General features: G+C 31.9%; 2 protein-coding genes across 2 annotated transcripts; both read right to left on the bottom strand.

The window, feature by feature from the left end:
- Positions 1–667: 667 nt before the first annotated feature.
- LOC124846164 (Haloacid dehalogenase-like hydrolase (HAD) superfamily protein) lies at positions 668–4,337 on the bottom strand. The gene is made up of 8 exons (XM_047323375.2): positions 3,955–4,337; positions 3,805–3,875; positions 3,536–3,694; positions 3,018–3,084; positions 2,755–2,850; positions 2,474–2,520; positions 2,188–2,268; positions 668–866 (listed from the first exon to the last, which is right to left on the bottom strand). The coding sequence occupies exons 1-8, from the start codon at positions 4,297–4,299 to the stop codon at positions 743–745; spliced, it is 990 nt and encodes a 329-aa protein (XP_047179331.1). The 5' UTR covers positions 4,300–4,337; the 3' UTR covers positions 668–742.
- Positions 4,338–5,044: 707 nt separating this feature from the next.
- LOC124846163 (tetratricopeptide repeat (TPR)-containing protein) lies at positions 5,045–12,041 on the bottom strand. The gene is made up of 11 exons (XM_047323374.2): positions 11,832–12,041; positions 10,667–10,883; positions 9,479–9,571; positions 9,299–9,400; positions 9,057–9,224; positions 8,846–8,934; positions 6,854–6,975; positions 6,560–6,741; positions 5,988–6,272; positions 5,629–5,776; positions 5,045–5,526 (listed from the first exon to the last, which is right to left on the bottom strand). The coding sequence occupies exons 1-11, from the start codon at positions 11,993–11,995 to the stop codon at positions 5,153–5,155; spliced, it is 1,944 nt and encodes a 647-aa protein (XP_047179330.1). The 5' UTR covers positions 11,996–12,041; the 3' UTR covers positions 5,045–5,152.
- Positions 12,042–21,107: the final 9,066 nt, after the last annotated feature.

The following is a 21,107-nucleotide window of genomic DNA, read 5'->3' as shown; positions in this document are numbered from 1 at the left end:
TTAAAATTTAATTAATATTTTGGTTTTAATATTTGTGAAACCACGCCTCCTCCTTTCCTCCTCCTTTCGCTTCAACCCTGTGACGTGGAAGCCTCACCACCATCGTTATTGCAACACTACAAGATTCTCACTACTAAAACTAGAAGATTTGATTCACAATTCAAAATAAATAAAAAAACAATTTATTTGAATATTTTACACATATATATTAATCTATCTAGATTGTTATTCTCATTCTTCACAGCAATCCTATGATAAAAAACATTTTAAATTAAAATTAGAAGAGACTTTTTGTTGTTGTTGTTGTTATCATAACTATTATACCACATCATATATAAATATGATCAAAAGATAAAAGATTATTTTAAGAAATAGAAATAATTAAGTGACCTTCTACACACATTTATTTTCAACAAAACCTGAAATTGTTATAGTAGTTTAGTACTATTATCATATAATTACGTGAAATGAAATGAGCGCATTTCCTAATCGAAAACCACGCTGACATTGAAATTTGGTCTCAAAGTCTAACAACTGTTCCCAAAATATGCCTTTTTAGTTTACAAGAAATTGAAGCTTTAATATTTGTAAGGTTAATTTCAGGTTTCAGAGTGTTTCATTCTATTTATTTGATAGAAAAAGATGCATCCTTGAAAAGAAATTAAGGTTAAGAAGAAATGAAGATTCTTTATTGAACCCATGGTAGTAGAAACAGTGAATGAAACAAAATCCTTGACTTAAACTAGCTCACATATTGCTTCTCAAGAAGGCTACCACAGAATGCCAAATCAAATCTCTCCTCAGGAGGATCTCCAATGCAATCAAACACTGCATCTGCATTTAAGAAATCTTCATCTTCTGTGTAGCTGCATTTGGATGAAACAGTTTCAGAATATTGAAGAAAGTTGTTGCACAAACATCTAAAAGGGAAATCAGAAGCCAAAGAAAGGTATTAAATTACACCGTGTTCTCTTTCATCTCTTATTTCTCTCCTTTTTCCCATCACATATTGGCATCACTTGTAACCTGTATTACTCTCTCTTCTCTTTCCTTTTCTTCCTATCTTTCTTTCCCATATACCTTAAAAATTATGGATATCTGTTTATTAGGTTTCAAAAGTTTAGAACTCCCTAACCAAGGTTGCGTTATATTTCAACAACAATTCATACTATAGACACAACACTAACAAGACATGAACTCAATCTATTATCATCAAAAGGAATCACCCGTTCTGTCATCATTAATAGATCAATTTATTGGAAAAATACAACAGAGAAAAATGAGTTCAATCCATATAAGATTAATATCAACTCTAATACAAAATATTAATATAATAAATTTGAGTCTTATAATGTAATTAACTTTCTTTTCTTATCTCTACTTGATGCACGATGCACTTAAATTCTCAAGATGTCCAACTATAACATTCAAGAAAAGAAACCTGGGGAAGTTCCTAAGGTTTGCTGGAAATTCTACTGAAAATACACTCGACCTAATCAGTTAAAAAAATAAATGCTGTCTAGTCGTGTTAGGCAGAGATATTAATCACTGTGGAGGAGAAAAGCAAGCTGAGACAACCTTTCCACTGAATCTTGATGCATTTAAACCCAATCCAAATTCAGAGAACTGCCTTATTGTTAATGTTTATGCTGTGTATGAAAGCATTTAGCAGTGTTGCCAGATATAGCATCAATCAGTCGGATTCATTTACTTTCTCAGTAACTTTTTCTCACTTCAATAATGAAGACTGAGTCCACTTTACACTTTTTGGTGAATAACAAGATGGCATTAAGAGCTGTTACATCACTGTGCAACCTTTACATCACAATGAAGCTTGATGCAATTCTCAGAACAGTCTGATCAGCTTAGATAACTTTCGAATTATGTGCCCAAGTATTTTACATTGTTTTCAAACATGATTAAATATTGTTAGGTGAGTTAAACATTTTCATGGCATCCTTACAAAAGAATGTCATTTACCAATAGACAAAAAAATATAAGTATTTGGATAGCTTCAGTTACTGACATGTGATGTTTTTGATAGTATATATTGGTTTTCTATGTCAACAAAATTGTCTGTTAGTAGTATGATTTTAGTAGAGTTGCAATGTCTTTATCAGCACTTTAATTTCAATTAAAAATTTAGAAAACAAAAAGCTGCATCCCATCTAATAAGTAGAAACATACCCGCTCTTTGTTACTATACATGTCATTCCAGCTGCTTTAGCAGCTGCTAGGCCTATGGCACTGTCCTCCACCACAACACATCTGCAGAGAACAAATATCGATATTTCACATTCAAATGTGACATGCCAGTGAATAAAAAAATGTAAGACACCTGAGTTAAGCCATCATAAAATACACCTTTTGAGTCAAAGCATAACCATCAACTGTAGAAGTTCATGGCTTCTTATTTGAATAATAGTTTTAGCACAAGTTATCATCACCTAGGCATTAGCATAGTGAAATATACCTTGAAGGTTCAACACCCAGTGTGCTGGCTGCTAACAGATAGATGGCCTGTCAGAAAGAACATGATGCAATTAGATGCCTAGATCATTGAGTCCTAACTCAATTTGAACACACTACTAGGTAGCTATACCACAACAGAACTTTGTATGATAGAATCACTGAAGATTTCAGATCATTAAACTTCATACTTGAGCATAAAGGACTTGCAATAATTGAGTTTCATTTTTTAGTTGATTTCTATTGAATGTGTCCCTGTTAACATCAGGAGGATGAAATTCTTACTGGATCAGGCTTTTTACGGGGAACCACATCTCCTGCAAATATCTTGATTTTTTCTGCTCTCTCAGGTCCCAGCAAGAATGATACTATTGCAGAGACCTAAAATCAACTCACAACTTAGGTCTGAAGATGAAACAGCAGTGGAATATGATTCATTCATTGATAATTACTTTAACAAGTAATAACGATTTGAAAGTTGGCCTATTAACAACTCAAATTACACGGATTGGATTCAAGGAATTGAATAGCAAATTGATTATGCATACCGCCTTTTCATTGGAAGTGCTGCAAACTGCAACTTGGACTCCTTGAGCAAAAGCCTGATCGATAATCCTATATGTTTGATAAAAAGGGAGACATGCAATAAGACAAGGCACGATTTATCTTTCTATGATGATAATAATACAGTTTTTTTTAATTTTGACACACATACATAAAAACCATGAATGTTAGATAGAAATTGAATGATAGCAGAGAAAATATTGGATAAAAGTTTAGGAAGAAACAAGATCAAGAACTCAAGATATGGAATGCTTTGCATGTTCTAAATCGATTATGTAATTGGTAATTTGATCTCTCTTGAATTTCAAGTTCGAATAAAATTATGCTGTTCTAAACTTTAATTATGAAGAATAGAGGAAGCAAAATCAAATCATGAAACAAATCAATCCAGTGGTAAAACAAGAATTAGATGGCGGGTAAGGAATGGTTTTATTTTAAACTTTAAACAAAAGCCACTCTATAAAGAATTTGGATAAAAGATAAAGAACAGATAGTAACCAACTTTGCAACACCTGGACGAAGAGGCAACAGTTTTTTCTCAATAAGAACCATGAATAGTTCAGTCTTTTGTTTGTGAAGAGAAGCAACGAATTCTTTTCTTTCTTGTTCACCTGCTGGGGCATTCGCAGGCCAACCTGTCTTGTTAAAGTATGCTGTCATCCTGGTAAAAAAGAGAAAAAAATGCACATCGATTATGACTTGAAATTCATTCATATGATGAATTCAAATTTTTTTAATCTAGAGATGTTTAAGGTTTTAACTATACCAAACCTTTCTTTTCCACCTCCAATTTTGAGCAATTCTCCATACAAGTCCACATCCCATGTAACTCCCAGATTTCTCTGCATGATAAAAGCGGAGACAAAGCAATAAGACATTTGTTAAAGAAAAAAGTGAACCAATAAGTGTTTGTATGTGTACCTCTTGGAAGGTTTGGTTGAAAGAAATGCGGTGACCATCTTTCTCAGTATCTACAAGGACTCCATCACAGTCAAATAGAAGAGCCGAGGGAAGAGTGGAAGAGGAAGATGCAGAGGCCGAACAACTCAACCTACGAGGAGGAATATTGACCCTTGTGGTTGAAGTGACTCCAAAGGTTGATGTTGGTTTTGATATCCTAAGAGAAAAAAGAGTAGTGAAGGATGACGTTGGAAGATGATCATTGTCCTTGGTGTGTTTGAGGAGGCAATGGGTTTTTGGTTGAGGTGTTGTTGGAGTGAAGAGTGACGCAGAGGAGATGGAGATGATGCTACTTGCAGCTGCCATTGATCACACACCTTCTACTCTCTTTTTTTTTCAGCTTATTATCTGCTTCTTTGCTTCCAACTTCCAACGTCCAACACAGGTTTCGATTAGGTTCAGCCTTCTCAACACTCGCCACGTGGAACAATACTCTTTTTCTTAAGGAAAGTGTGTTTTTTGTCCACAGAAACAAACTAAAACAGTGACTTCTCAAACACTGTTGTTTTTAGAAATAATTTTTGCTAATGCTTTGCTGCTCGACTTAGTGTTAAAAGATGTTGTTCATGCTGAAATTATGGATTATATTTTGGTTATTGAAGTTTCTTATAACAGCCTGGATGCTTTTCGGTTGGAATGTGATAATTTATTTGTGATTAAAGCATTTTTATACATCCTTGATTCCTCGAGTTAAAGAAACAGGCTGAAAATTGTATTTAGCTTTATCAAACATATTTTAGTTTCACCTATTGAGTATGAAATAGTTATAACTTATGGTACATTGAATTTCTGATATCCCATCTTTTGTAAGTTTTAATATATATTATTTTGGACTATCAAACAATATATTATAGATTTTCTCAAGTTTTATTGGATTTGGTTTGGTCATGCCACTTTCTTTTGCTTGCTTTGTTTCTTTAATGATATTTTTATTGTATTCCAATTTTGATAACACAGACTGGTGTACGAAATATTTTTACCTGCTACAAGTTTATGGTATTTATTTAGTCCTTTTACTTTTATTTCTTAGTGGCCATCATAATCATATATATAGCTAGAAGAAAATGAAACTATTTACTCAATTGCTATTCTGAAAGCACTAATGATACAAGTACATTTCTCTTTTATCCATTTTAATAAATGCTTGAGGGAGACAATATCACTCTTTAAGAGCGCATGAGGTGAGGCCTTTGCATAACTTTGACATGACAACCGCCTTAATCATATTAGATTTAGCTGCATCTAGCAGTGGATCTGATTGGAGAGCTTTGTTGAAACAATACTTGGCTTCTTCCAAAAGACCCTCAGCAACAAACACAAGACCCAGATTGTTGAATGCAGGAGCATACCCAGACTGAAGTTCAAGTGACTTCGTAAACATGGCCTTCGCACGTTGATATTGTTTCTGATGGCGGTACAGAATTCCCAAATTGGATAATATAGCATGCGCTTGTTCAGTTGTTGCCAAAGACAATGCTTTCTTGTATACTTCTTCAGCTTGTGATGGTTCCTCTGATAGTTGAAGTGAGACACCTATATTATCAAAAAACTGTATTATCAAAAAACTCTTCCGAAAAAGGGATTAAAGTAGATGATGAGAACATGCACATTCCTAGTACAACAGATAGAACATACCTAGGTTAGACCACGCATAGCTGCAATCCCTGTCACAGGCAACAGCAGCTTTGAAGTACTTTTGTGATGTTTTGAATTGCCGAGCACAGAGACTATGAACGCCGAGTTGATGCCACTGCACCGCATCATTTGGATCTTCTGCTATAGCCTGGTGGCAAAAGTATGGCATGCCAAACATATAACAAACTATATCCATCATCATAGAAACACCAAATACATTGGATTGCGACATTTTAGCTCCAGATGAAAGACTCACGCATTGTAAACAATACAATATGCTGATAAAACCTCAATTAGCACGTGGATTATCAAGATAAAAGCTAGGTCATTCTAGGATAATAACCAAAAGAATACATTACCTGCTTTAAACTGCAAAGAGCACGCTCTTCAACCTCTCTCAACCCGTGCTTTTCACTTTCATATGCTGCCACTATCTCATGCTGAGCCTTGTGAACCATGGCAAGCCCAGCCCATGCTATTGGAATCTCGACCAGGGATGAATCACCATCTCTTATTATGGAAGCCATTTCGTTTCCAGCACATGAAAGCAGTTCACTGCGATCTTGTGATCTTTCTGCCTCCTTTATTCGATGGATAGCAACAGCATATCGAGTAGACATGCAATTGGGCTCCAGTTTGGCAGCCTACGAAGAAATGGCGACAAAAGGAAAAATTTAGCAAATGTGAATGCTGATCACAGAATTTCCACAGGCTGATTTTCATTTGGTGAGGTGGAAACTTCAAAAGTGCAACTAACACTATGCAATACATACACACCTAATACTTGAGAGTAATTCCTCTCATTTTAATTATGAAAAATATACATATAAAAGGATCGAGAAAAAATTTCCACCAATAACAAGAACCAGGAAACCAATAAACAACCTCAATAAATACGCTATAAATGACTGTAGCAAGGAGCCATGAGCACCTTCTCCAAGCACTTGCTGGAACTTCGATGATCACCACTAATAGAAAATGCATAGGCAAGATTTGCCCATAGATGGGCTGATTTGCTATCTGCTTTAATTGCAGCCAACAAACATTCCTTGGCAACTTTTGCAGCCATGATCTGATCAGCCATGGCACCTTCAGAGGCACTTGCACCCGGACCTGGCATTAAAAGAACATACTATGAAAAATTCGGCATCTATTAAGAATAAAGGAGAAAGAAAGGTAATATCCCACAAAAATTGAGATCTTAGAGCCAGAAAAATAAAAGTACCTGCCACAACTGAAGCATATTTACCCAAGAGAAGGGCAGCATAGTTGACCAAAGCTGCAGGATGATTTTGATCTTTTAAAATCAATTGCTGGAAACATTTTGCAGATAATTCCAAATTCCCACTGCAAGGCAAGATAAACGTTGGAGTATTGACTAGTGAGGAAAAATATAAACAGAATAAAAATTCATATCAACCCTTTAATTAAAGCCCCAAAAGGACTAGTATTTCCCAAATAATTTAATGCAATATTCCAGAGAGTACTAACCCAGAAAAGGAAGCATAAATTTCGTATCATAAAAGTGACAGCCACAATTGCTTAAATGTACAAGCTAAGAAGTACAGACACCTCTAAATTGTAGCTGTCGGGTCTTAACCATGTCAAATATGTATCCATGTTGGATACTGCATGGACACTTCAAATATTTTTAATTGCATTTCATATATAGTTTAAGAACTTGTATACTAATAAAGATTAGAATACCACAACAATATAACTTTTTGTATTACATTACATTTGTAATGGTATGTGCTCATTTTTAAATCATCAATTCTCTATTGTGAATTTAAAATTTTATTTGATTTTAATTTAAAATAACTAATATTAATTATATTTGCATCATATCCTAAAAATTTGAATATTTGTTGTATTCCCAATTATAGTCAATGGGGCATTAGCATCACACCTCAAGGTAGCGGCTGTTGTGCAGCGTTGAGCATGTAAAATTGCAACAGATCATTTAGGTTTTACCTAAAGAACTAAACTCCTGGCTGGGAAATGGGGTTGTTTAGGTGTTTTCTTTTTTTTTTTTCTTTTTTGCATTAAGGATGAATGAGTAACTTTCTATTTTAACCTATAACCCACTATTTTTACTCCCCTCTTTTGCAAATCAGCCCTTCCGCCTCTCTATTTCAAGAAGCATTTCCAATGAGGTTTCTGTGCACACTTCCAGTGGCATGGCAACTTCTGACAAACTGCACATCTTCTTTCTTTTCTGTTCAGCTGAAATGGCTTCATCTGGCCAATCAACCTCTGCCACCCATCTCGTTCAGCCAACCTCTTCTTGCAGATTTCCTATTTTGGACATGTTGATATGTTGTTTAGCGGCTTTCTTTTGGACCACTAGGTCATGAAACTTAATCAGAATATGATTTTAATTATAGGCATTTTCCCTTAATTTTTAAGGGCACACACACATAGTGCAATATAAATCTACTTAAGGATCAATACAACCGTTATCTCAATATAGTGGTTTTGGAGAGAATATTGGCTCCTATGATATATTCCCGAGTCAATGTATTCCTGTGTCCATATCCCGTATTGTAACTGTCCATCCTAGAAGTGATAAGAACGTAGGGACAGTCACACCACAAAAGGTAGCACTTGTAGTCAGAGCCCAAGGCCTTATAAACAAACACGATATTAGAATCCCATACTTCCAATGTGAGAATCAAATCTCTTAACCTAGAATTAGATTCTAACATCCCACACAGGCTAACTGCTCAGTAGCTCTTCAACTAGTCCTAGACAACACGAAAATGCTGACATCACCAACAGTGTCACTCCTTTACAACTAATGGAAAACTATAATACAAATTGATAAAGCCTTGGACAACTACACCATGACAGCACAAAAGTTAGCCTATACAATCCCATATGTGGGACTCAAGTTTCCTAACAGCAAGTCTCAATTCCGAATTTCCTGGCAAATCTATAATTTTTAAAATATATTTCCATTATAATTGACATTTCTGTAAGTGTTCATAAGACAATTTGATGCATAAATCTCTATGTTCTTTTCGAAACTTGTCATTGTTTCCTCAGCAAATTTCTTAATTAACAATCCACAGTGCTAAATATTATTCAGAAAGCAAAAGAGATAAATGAAACCTGTACATATTGTTCAAGGATGGATTAAGAATTTGTTAAAAGGCACTCTTTTTGTTGAAAAGAAAAAATAATAATATGCAAGACAATTACCACTCATACTTACATTTGAAGATAAGCTATCCCAAGATTTCCTAGGCAATCATAGTTCTCTGGTGCAATGGACAACAATGATGACAAAACTGAGATAGCACTCTACACCAGCATTGGAAGTCACATTGGTCAAAGCAAAGTCACATCAAATATTGACACAAAAGCATCACATATGCCTCTAGAACATTAAAGTAAAAAGAAGACGAGCAACCAAGTATTTGTACCTGCACGCGACCAGTTTTAAGAAGGATAAAACCCAGTGTGTTCCATACAGCTGTCTGTCTAACATCTGACTGCACTGACTCTTTCAGCTTAGACAGAATCTCCTCAAGTTCATGAGGCTCAAGTTCTTTATCAGAACTATTTTCTGATGAACTTTCTAGTAACAGGCACTAAAAGGATTATAAAATATGTTAATGAACAGAGATATTAGAATCATTAATCCATCAAATTATGACCATTGCACCTGTGCATGGTGAATCTGAACTAACGAAAGCAACTCTGGCCTATCAATCTCAGCCTCAGGCCTGAGCAAGATCTGTTCTGCCTTCTCATAAGCCAACACAGCCTAAAATTTTTTTGATAGACATCGAGTAAGTTATCCGCATCAATAGTAACAAGTACAATTGAAAGCACTGCTTAGTACCTTTTGAGGCTGGCTTAATCTTTGGTACATTAGGCCAAGTATAAAATGAGCATGAGCATTTTTGGGCATCTTCTTTGCAACATGAACCAAGCCCTAAACATAAACTTATTTTGTTGGTAATAGAACAAAAACAACAACAATAGCAATAATAACAACAATGGCAAAAATTGCAGTGGCATGAAAACAAATTATTATTGTTAAAATTGCAGTCTTGGCTTTACAATGTCCCACTTTGTTAAATAAGCAACTGAATATGGAAATGCAGTGATTAGTTTCTAAGAAAACAAAATAAAATCAATCATAGTAAGCTACCGGTTGAGTGAACAGCTGGCACTAGACTTGATTCACAGCCATAGATCCATATCAAACAAAACCCATTATAATACGTTACATATAAGCAAAACAACAAATAACCAATTGAGTTATATTGAAATTATGCTGCCATTCTACACATAAAAAGGAAGTACAGAGAAAAAAGAATAATGTTTGAATATTGGTCTATCACCAAGTCACCTTGTCCCAATAAATACAACATTTTAGGCTCAGTAAAAATTCATAACAGCTGCAACACGTTCAAAACTTGAGAAGAAAACATTGAGATTTTTTTTTTCTAAATGGCAACATAGGAACAAGAAAATGTCTCCATCTTCAACTGGTATCCCATATACACCACATCTCAATAGGATGGCTAGAAATATTTTATCTAATAAAGAAAAACATGTTAAAAACTATTTCCATCACCATGACTTGGCATGATTAATCTCTGGTCATATTTTACTGGAAATAACAGTTGAAATTTATATCTGATTGCCCATGTATCAACTTCCTAAATAATTCAACAAATAAAAAAAAAATAGACATTTTGATTCTGAGAAAACTTGTCACTTTTAAAAATAAATTAGAACAATGAATATAAACCATTAGATTACATCTTAGTGGTCTAGATTAAAAGAAAAAACAGACATGATTTTTTAAGTACTCATGCGACCACCAACTAACTTTCAATCTTGACATTTCATGTATGATTGTATAGTTCTCATTTCTCAAAATAATCAAGAGTTCTCACCTTCACATATCCTCACTCTGTGTGTGTGTGTATTCTCAAGGACACACAAACTTACTAGAGTTTAAAAGTAGGATGTTTTTAATAAATGAGGAAAATATCTAACAACATTAGAGTAAACTTACAGTCTTCACACTGCTAACTTTTTCCTCCCGAGATGAAGGAGGTCCTTGAACATGTTGATCACCATCTGCATCAGCTCCACAATCAAGAGAAGACTCTGTCTTGCTAAGTCTGGAACGACATCTGCCCAGTTTGTTCAACTTTTTACTTTCACCTTCAATGCTATCAGTGTCTTTGGACAACAAACTCTTATCTTGACCACTTTCATCATTCGCCAAACTATATATTCATTAAAAAATATAAATGACAAGAAGCAACAAACAGATACTGTCTCAGACAGTAATAGGTCCTACCATCAAAACGACATTTTAGAGAATATTGGTGACCATTAAACGAGTCATAAGCAAGAAAACATATCTTCTACATAACAAAACGGAAAAATGCAGAAAAAATCACGATGAATAATGTCATATTATAACACAGCGCAAAGAAGTACTTATATATTTTATATTGGGTGCTACTAACTAATACCTTTAGGACACTAGTTAAGGAATCAATAAGTAGGAAGTTCTAAAATTGAAATTGCATGGAAAATCACAATGAAATGCAGGCTTATACATTCCAATAAAAAATATTTCCACTTTTGATACCTAAACCTGTAGTATTTTCCTTTTACACTTTATTCTTTCAGTAATCCCTCAACCTGAAGTTGGTTATCCATGTTACACATGTCACTATGTTAGTTTTTTTAATAAAAAACTAAAATTTAATCACTCAAAGAGCTAAAAAGTCACCACATTTTAGTCCTCCCAAAAATATAAAATATAACCGTATTCATCCTTATAAATTTCCCCTACAATACATCCTGTAACCCACCACAGTCTGTTACGGAAGCCACTACCTTCAACAAAATTAACACCCTTTCTCCATCTTCCTGCTCTTTCAGCCTACACCCAAAACAACCCACCCGAAACAAACAGCCATTGCAATTTGCAATGCTTTCAATACAGCCATAAAAAGATGAAGACTGACTATATTTCCAAAAGTCTCACAACATTTAAATTTACGCAGAGTTTAAAAAATTAATGTTCTTCTGGCTATGACCTCTAAGGGTTTGGTAAGTTTCTAAATTAGAGATTTCAATTGGTTCTCCAAGGCAGAAAATCATAAATCAAAAGATGAAAAGGGAAAATTGAAATTATGCCAGAATGAGGAAGAGAGTATTACGTTGCAATCGATGGAGGAGGTACAAGGGAAGAGTCGTCGTCGTCGGCTTCGGGAGGATCAACGTTGAGGTCGGCCAAAACGACGAGCTTCGCTGTCGTATGGTGTGGAACCCTGGAGTTAGAGCTCTCTTCTGCTACTGCTGCTACTCCAAACTTCTCCGCCATTTCTTGAGTGTTAGTTAGGTTTCGCGTTCCGCGTTTTCCTCTTATATACTTTGTTTTCTAAACTCGTTGGGATTAGGATTTCACGTCAAAAATTTATATATATCTTATATATATATATATATATATATATATATATATATATATATATATATATATATATATATAAATTCGATTTCACTATTCCAAAAGATAGTTTAAAAAAATGATATAAAAAAAATGTTCACTTATGAAGCATAAGGTTTATCTAAAGTCATTGAAAAAGGAATTCTTGATGATAATAGAAGATTGCTTTTCTAGAAATGAAAGTCAAAGCTACAAATTATTAAAAATGTAAAAGTCAAACATATATTACTATATGCTAATTTAGATGAAGATGTCATTAGAGTTGAAAACATAGTTTCTACAAAATAAATATAGAAAGAACTAGTTAATACTCATTAGGATACAATAAAAGAGTCAGAACACTGAAAGATATATTCAAATCAAGTAACACATTATAATCTTGTTTCCTCTAATGTTCAAAAAAAGTCAGTATTATATTGTACAACTAATCGTAAAGATAAATAGGCTAGAACATGTGTGCATGTGAAATATCGAGACATAAAGAAACATTTCCAAATTTTAGTTGGAGATCAAGGCCACAATGTTGTTAGAATCTTCCAAGCTAATACTCTAAACCTTTTCTTTCATTTTCCAGTTTTAATGTAAATTTCTATTTCCCTTCATTGTTAGTGCTTTGATTTACTGTTCTTGAATTCATTTCTTGATTGCCATTTAAATTTCAAGCAATTTTACATCTTTCTTTTTTAAGTTCTTGCAAGTTAAGTTTCAATTTCATGCTTCTCAAACTCATTTTATGTTCTTGCTGTCAAAATCAATTAAGGGATGTTTGATCATTAATTTTCCAACTTTTATCATTTTCTTGATTTGATTTCTGAATTCAAGATCAATATCAAAGTAGTGCAATGTCACTTGATAATCCAATGTTTTTCAATGAAGTGATTGATATCAAAAGCTGAAAAGTAGTTATCAAGAATCAAGTTGTTGGTTTTATCTTCAAAAATTCATTTTTTCATCTTGCAACCCACATCGTGATTTTGAGTTCAAATATCTGCTTTTGTTATTTCTTACTATTTTTAATTTTTTTCCATGATCTTTAACATGTTCCAATAATTAGTTTTTGGTTTAGAATGCAAAATCCTTAATTTCTTCAAAGTTAGGTAATATAGTTAAAATTTTCATCACTTGCTTTTGACTTGTTTTCAACATTGATTATGCGTTTTTGTGATTTCAGCATTGATTAAATCAACTTAACAGGTTTAGTGTTTTTATTCATGTTGGTATCAACAACTACCTCTTTTTATATGAATTTTGTAGATTTTGACCATTGCATAGGATTAAGGTTTCAAACACTTTGAGAATTAGACATTTCTTACAGTCTTCATATTTTGATCAATTCTTTGTTTTATCATTTTATTAGCATCATATTAAACTTGTCTAGATGAGAAAATCATCCATTAATACATAACATTGCATCAAAACCCAAAATTATATAGAAATACATTTGCTGTCAAAACCAGTTTGACTAGCTTTGCACTCAAACTTGGTTCAACAAGTAATTTTTCTATTTTTAAGTTATTGGTTTGATTTATTTATTCATTTTGCATAGTTAGTCATATAGGAATTTGTTTAGGTCATTTGCATTGCATAAAAAATAGTTTAGTTTATTAAAGCATTTTGTTCACTTTAGATGATTGATTTGGAAGAGAGTGGCTAGATGGATTAAAGAAATTTGAGAGTGAAATGATTGTTGTTTATTAGTGGATTTGGAAGTGAGTGAGAGTGGATTTGGAAGTAAAGCTTGTGAAAATTAGTATAGGATTTAACCGATGTGACACAAAAAAAATTGTTTAATTAGTATAAATTGAAGATTATCAAAATACCCCTAATTATAAAAAGGGTTAAATATGTTTTTAGTCCCTAAACTATTGGCCGTTTCTGGTTTTCGTCCCTCTTCCAAAGTAAGGTACAATTTGGTCCTCATTCTTTAGAAAAACGTTCGTTTTAGTCCTCAAAATTTTGTTTTTAGTCCTCGTTTTAGTCCTCAAAACGTTCGTTTTTTCGACTAAAACGAACGTTTTTTAAAGATTGAGGACTAAATTGTACCTTACTTTGGAAGAGGGACGAAAACCAGAAACGGTCAATAGTTTAGGGACTAAAAACATATTTAACCCTTATAAAAATAATATAAAATAACATTTGTTAATGTTATATTTAATTGTAAAAATATTTATAAAGAGAAAAAAAAATTTTAAATGTAAAAAAAAGGTAATTTAGTAAATTGAAATAATTACTTTTAAAATATAATATTTTTTGAATATGATTTAGTGCCAAGTGGAAAATATAATATTTTTTGAATTTATTAGTTTTAAAATATAATAGTTTTTTAATATAATTATTTTTAAAATATAATATTTTTTGAATATATTTTTTAAAATCTAAACAAATCATTAATCTTCTATTTGCATTAGAAGTAAAATACATGCAAAATAATATACGATGGAAGTAAAATAGAAATAAAGTAAAAAATTGTTTTCAAGAATAGAAATAAGAAGGAAATGAAGAAATTTCTCTCCACTTGAGAGGAATAGTGGGTAAGAATAAATGAATTGTACAAATAATCACACTCAAACACATTTTTCTCCATTTTCATAGGGGTATATGTCATACCCATCCAAACACATCCTTCATATCTCCTCTCCCTCATTCTAAAAAGATAAGTCATGAGAGACAACTTAACAATTCTAAGAACAAGAACACTATGCTCAAGGTTAGCATGGGAGAAACCATGTGATAAAATATGCTTCAAGTGAGACTCCACTACATATCTCCTTAACCTGCAATAGTATAAACACTTGTTAACAAGGGTTCCATGACCACCAAACACCTTCATGGTCATATGATGAAGGTCCACCACCTTCACAACGTAGTATTCCCTCACAGCACCTCCACCAGCTTCAAGTATGACCAAAGTCACCTTCTCCTTCGTAAAACCTGCAACACAAAGAAAGGGTTAGGGATGCTGCCATTAAAAGGAACTCCTTGGACTCCCATTTCTTGATGCACTCTAAGACTATTGCATGGACATGTTCATGGACCTCTGCATCTTGTAGACCTTCATCACGACTCACAACGCACACCACCAAGCTTGGAAACACATCAGTGCACGAAGGAAAGGTGTGTAGGCTTGTGGAACCGAATAAATCACCATGGGAACCAAATACAAGTGACGAGGGGTGAAGTCAAACCGAATACAAGCTTGCGGGAACCAAATACAAGCATCACTTGCATTTGTTCTCTCCACTGGAAGCGAATACTCAAAATGAGAACTGAATACAACACCCTCAATAACTGAATACAACTCTTCTTGAACTTCTTCTTCAATCTCTGTTCTTCATCTTCTTCATCTTCATCTTTAACATGGCAGTAGTCATCAACCTCGAATCACCATAAACCAGCCTCCATTCTGGGTCATAATCTCCAACCAACATATCTCTCACCTGCAAAAAATCACATAGCTTTACAAAAACAATGCACCCATGAATCTCAAACTGTGTATGCTTTATTTATTATTAACCATGCGTTGGAATCGATTATACAAACTTTGGAATCAAATACTTTCATTTCTATGTGGTATTTTACAATGTATGGAGGGCAAAGATGACATTTCAAATGAAATCATTCCAAATTTGAGCATATTAGTGGGTGATCAAAATGGTCCTTATTGGGTTCTCATTATCGTCCATATCCTGGCTTCGTCATGTTTAGCCATTGGGATCGTTGTAATTCCACTGTAATGTTATGGCTCGTTCACTCTTTTGATGTTAATATTGCTCCAAGTGTTTGTTGAATGGAAACCATTGTTAAGATATGGAGTACTTTGGAAAAAGGTTACTATCGAGGAGATGTTTTTCGTATCTCTAATATCCAATAAGAGATATACTCTCTTTTCCAAGGTCCTATCAGTATCAATGCTTATTTCACTTAATTACAAACTCTTTTTACATGAATTAGACCAACTTTGATCCTACCTTCATGTTATTTCAAAATCAATTTTTTTTGCAATCTTTTTCCTACTATACATTGTTACGGTGATGACGATTATGTCCTTCATTTTCTTAAAAGACTTAATGAACAATACTCAGTTGTTCATTCTCAAATTATGATGATGTATTCGTTAACAAATCTTGATCATGTTTTCTCCTTTTTATCGAATAGTAATGTCAATTTGGTGTGCATATTGATGATTCTCATACCTTGGTTATTTTTCCTCTTTGACACATAATGTGGTGGTTTTGGTATTTGATCTCAAACTTCCTCAAATTCCAATTGGATTATGGTTGTGGTCGAAGTTATAAAGTGTTTGCTCATTGTGATCGTCCTAGTCACACTATCAAAACATGTTATAAAAAAATGTACTTCATCCTCGCATGCAGAATTATCATTCTACTCATAATGTTCAATAACGATATTAATAAAGGTTATGATACCACCACTGGCTTTTCTCAAGCAAGAGTATCCATGACTCTGATTCCTAATACTTTGTTCACTTGAATGAACTTGGGGGAGAGTGATTGAATGGATTTGAAGGTAAAATTTGTATTGTTTATTTGAGTGGATTTTGAGATAAGTGAGAGTGAATTTGGAAGTAAATTTTTTTAATCTGTCATATCAATCAAATCTTACAGTAATTCTCACAAATTTTAATTCCAAATTCACTCTCACTTACTTCCAAATCCACTCAAATAAACAATAAAAAATGTATCTTCAAATCTTCTCAAATCCATTCAATCACTCTCCCTCAAATCCATTCAAGTGAACAAAGCCTAAGAAACATCAAACCTTAATGTCTCTTTTGCAACAATCATATTTTGAATGGTATCATTTTTTGATCACATTTCCACTTTTCTTGTAAACAAAACCTCGGGTATTGTTTGTGCCTTGTTTAATCTTTTTCCCAAAAATACTTGGATCATTGACATAAGATCTTTTATTCATGTTTGTAACATTTTTTTCTTGTTTCAAATTCATAAACACATTTCTCCCGTCCATGTTAAACTGCCTAAAGGTAATGAGATTCAAACCAATATTTTTGGTATAGTTTTTCTCTCTCTATATCTCTTTTTCACTCCAATGTGCTTTATGTTCTTAATTTCACTTTGAATCTTATTTCAATTTCTCAGCTCATTCATTCCTTACCATCTAAATTTTCTTTTTTCATTCATGAGTTTTGGATTTTGGATTAAAGATATATGAGAATGGTTGGTGTAGGTAAAGTTCAACGTGACCTTTACACAATGAAGTCTTGTCCAAAAACTAGTTTACACAACTTAAACAATTTTTTCCATGGAAGAATAATATTTGGCATCTTAGATTTAGTCATCCTTTACATGATAGTGTTTTACTTTGAAACACTTGTACCCTTATAGTGAATGTAATAAAATTGATTTGCCTTGTGAATTTTGTCATTTCTCTAAACAAACACATATTTATCTTTTTCTAATAATGATTTTTTTTAGTGAATTGTTTAATTTTGTATCCTTTTAGATTTGGAGGCTAATTGTTATACCTTCTATGCACAATCACAAGTATTTTCTTACACATTAGTCGCATCACTTGGACCTATCCTATACAATTAAAATAAAAAATTGGTTTTTTAGTTCAGTCTTTTGCTACTCTTATTTTTCATAAACTAATTAAATTTATTTGAACATCCAATGGTCCTAAATTTAGTCTTTCTAAGTTTTATGCTGAAAAATGGATCATTCATTTGTGTGGAAACACCGTAATAAAATGGTTTAGTCAAACGCAAACATCAACATATTTTAAGTATTACTAGGTCACTTTTGTTACACTTTGGTTTGCTACATTATTGTTTGAGTTATGTTGCTTATTTAGTTGTTGATCTTGTTAATATAACGTCTTCTTCATTACTTGACAACAAATCACCTTATTATATGCTACACAATACAACTCCTGATATTTCACATTTATGGATATTTGGATGTCTAGCCTTTGCCTCCACTATTGTTTCTAAAAAAAAAAAAATCCAAAGCGTAAAAATGTATTTTTCTTAGCTATCAAAGAAAGCTTTGTTATATATGATTTAAAAGATAGGCAAGTTTTTCTATCATGAAATGTTCAATTTCATGAATTATGATAATAGTGATAAATGTGTGTATGTAAAACAATTTTTATTTCTGTTATTTTATGCTTATATGTAGATAACAGATTAATATTTGGTAGCAGTATTAACATTGTTATCAAAGAGGTGTTAAAAGCTTTGTTATATACGATTTAAAAAATAGGCAAGTTTTTCTATCATGAGATGTTTAATTTCATGAATTGTGATAATAGTGATAAATGTGTGTATGTAAAAAAATTGTTATTTATGCTATTTTATGCTTATATGTAGATGACATATTAATATTTGGTAGCAATATTAATATTATAAAAAATATGAAACATTTGTTGCTCATATGAAGAACCTCTATCCTAATATGTTAGTATGAGTATTAAGCTTAAAAAAAGATTATGATATTGTTTTAACTCAATCTTATTATGTAGAGAAACTTTTGAAGAAGTTTAATTATTTTGATTCAATTTTAACGTCTTATGACTCATTAAATTAAAGAAAAAATTAGGTAAAAACATTTCTTCTCCTAAATATTCTAAATTTATTGGTTCCTTATTACATTTGAAAATTTTCTCCTTACTTGATACTCCATATGCATTTGGTAGATTGGACAAATATACACATAATCTTGAACGTTTTCATTCGACTACACTAAAATTCATTATGAAATTTTCGATTGTTATTAAAGGATGCAATCATGATGTAAATTGAATTTCTAATTCTAATGACATAAAATCAATTACTATGTTTTTATTTTGGGTGAAGATACAATATCAGATAAATATAATAAACAAACTATTATTTCATGATCTTTCATCAAATGTTGAGACAAAATTTCTTAAGAATTTTCTATATAATTTATAATTATTAAATAAGCATATACCTCATATTTTAATGCAATATAAAAGTCAAGTTGATTTATCTAAAGTTTTAACTAGAATTTTAAATGAAAAAAAGAAGGCATTTGAGAGTGAGACACAAATCTTTTGAAAACTTAATTATTTATGGTATTATTCTCTTGACGAATCAACAAACACTTAAGTCATTGAGTAAAATGAAATTAAAACTCATAAGTTAGTTACAACAATTGACATACATCTCCACGACAATATCATGGAATGTTCCCTAAAGTACACCAACTCATTTGAAAAAAAATATATGTTCCACAATGACAATTATGCAAACAATAAAATTGAGGTACATGCATTATTATTATTTTTTAAAATACCTCCAAATAAAATCAATAACAATTATTGTAAGAGTGTGCGTCACATATCACCTTTTAATAGTATAAGTGGTGAATGTTATGATAGAGCCATTAGGAAACATGAATAAATTTCTAAGTAACACTCATTAAACAAAATAAATGTACAAGGTTCTCCAATTATTGATTAGAATCTAAAATAAATATTAATATCGTACGGGTTATTTACTAAATCTAAAATCCACTAAAAAGATATATAACTCAAAACTATCAGGTCTTCACCTTTCTTCACGTGAAAATTTATATGCATTAAATATAAGACTCAAACCCGAAGTATCTTTATGCTAAAGTATAATATATATATATTTTTTAAATATTTTCTAAAAATTATGTGAGAAACTGATTGTATGACTGTTACTATCAATTTTATGGTGTCCATTTTCTAACATTATTACATTTATTTTCTTTTAATCATATGTATTATACTTAATACTATTTACTGTTTACTATTTATTGTAAATATATGAAAACAAACAATAAATACAACAATTCATATAGAAGCACTATTGGTTCTTTTAAAACATTGACCTTATAAGGTTATGATATTATTCACCATACTCCATCAGTACAATAAATTATTATATATTAAGAAAGATATGATAAATTGTTGCACTTTTAAAGAGGAGTGCATATTATTTTGTCTTGTTGTGAAACATTTTATTATTAAATTTAATTTTTTTAAATATTAAACAATATTCTATAGTTGAAAAATATCAATTTATAAATTTTTTCAATTAACGTTATTTGAAAATATTTCTTAGTCAAAATACTTGAAGGAAAATTTTAATTCATGTTGACAAGAAATTTTTCATTAACATCTATCAATATTCTTTTTAGTTAATCATAATTATTTGACTTGTCAATTAATAAAAACAAGTAGCATCCTACTTTAATTTATGAAGACAATTGTCCCTACCAGAATTTTTTTTACTTAATATATACAAATATGTGTATAATAATGTATTATTATACGATAAAAACCATAAATTATTTATTATTTTTAAATGGTTAAAGTTAAAATAGTGTATTATATATTCAATTAGACATTTACTCGTAAATTAATTTTAATACCATAAAAGTTTATACATATTTCAAATGTGTAGAAGAAGCTTGTATATTTCATTCAACACTTATAATGTTTAGGGTAAATATAATCAATTACTTTTACTTTTATTCCTTTATTTATTTGGATTTTAAAACTTAATAGGATTACATTTTTTTAAGGTACTTAATAAAAATCTTGAGATTACTTTCGACCGAATTTTCAATAGTTATTAGCTTAAAATTTCTACCATTAATATCAATAAAAGAAAAGTTTAGTACCTATTTTAATCCCTCGGTTTGTAGGATCTGTTCAAAGTTATCTTTCATTTTTTCAAAAGTTCAATAACATTCTATATTTCGCAAAAACTATGCATGTTAGTCCTTTTTTGTTACGACGTTAAAAAAGCTAACGGCAGTGTCCAGCTGGTAAAAAGTTGATGACTTGTGCACTCATTACTGACGTGGCACTGTCAGCTATTTTTGAATCATAAGTATAATGAGGCGACAAGGATGTTGCTGGTTCCGAAGTTGGGTATGAGCTAGCGGTGGAGCTGCGGTAGGCAGGGGTGTTTGTTAAGACGACGGAGGACAAACCGCACGCGGCAGAT

Source organism: Vigna umbellata, chromosome 2, assembly GCF_029865625.1.
Source record: "Vigna umbellata cultivar VRB3 chromosome 2, Vumbellata_1.0, whole genome shotgun sequence".
Lineage (NCBI taxonomy): Eukaryota > Viridiplantae > Streptophyta > Magnoliopsida > Fabales > Fabaceae > Vigna > Vigna umbellata.
This window is presented reverse-complemented; position numbering and strand designations above follow the sequence as displayed.

Excerpts from the sequence above, each read along its gene's own strand:
- LOC124846163 (XM_047323374.2), bottom strand. The coding sequence starts at position 11,995 with ATGGCGGAGAAGTTTGGAGTAGCAGCAGTAGCAGAAGAGAGCTCTAAC. Across the intron at positions 9,401-9,478 it reads GATTAAGCCAGCCTCAAAAG|GCTGTGTTGGCTTATGAGAA; the intron begins GTACTAAGCAGT and ends AAAAAATTTTAG. Across the intron at positions 6,742-6,853 it reads ATATGCTTCAGTTGTGGCAG|GTCCGGGTGCAAGTGCCTCT; the intron begins GTACTTTTATTT and ends TTTTAATGCCAG.
- LOC124846164 (XM_047323375.2), bottom strand. The coding sequence starts at position 4,299 with ATGGCAGCTGCAAGTAGCATCATCTCCATCTCCTCTGCGTCACTCTTC. Across the intron at positions 2,851-3,017 it reads GCACTTCCAATGAAAAGGCG|GTCTCTGCAATAGTATCATT; the intron begins GTATGCATAATC and ends AGTTGATTTTAG. Across the intron at positions 2,521-2,754 it reads CCCGTAAAAAGCCTGATCCA|GCCATCTATCTGTTAGCAGC; the intron begins GTAAGAATTTCA and ends TCTTTCTGACAG.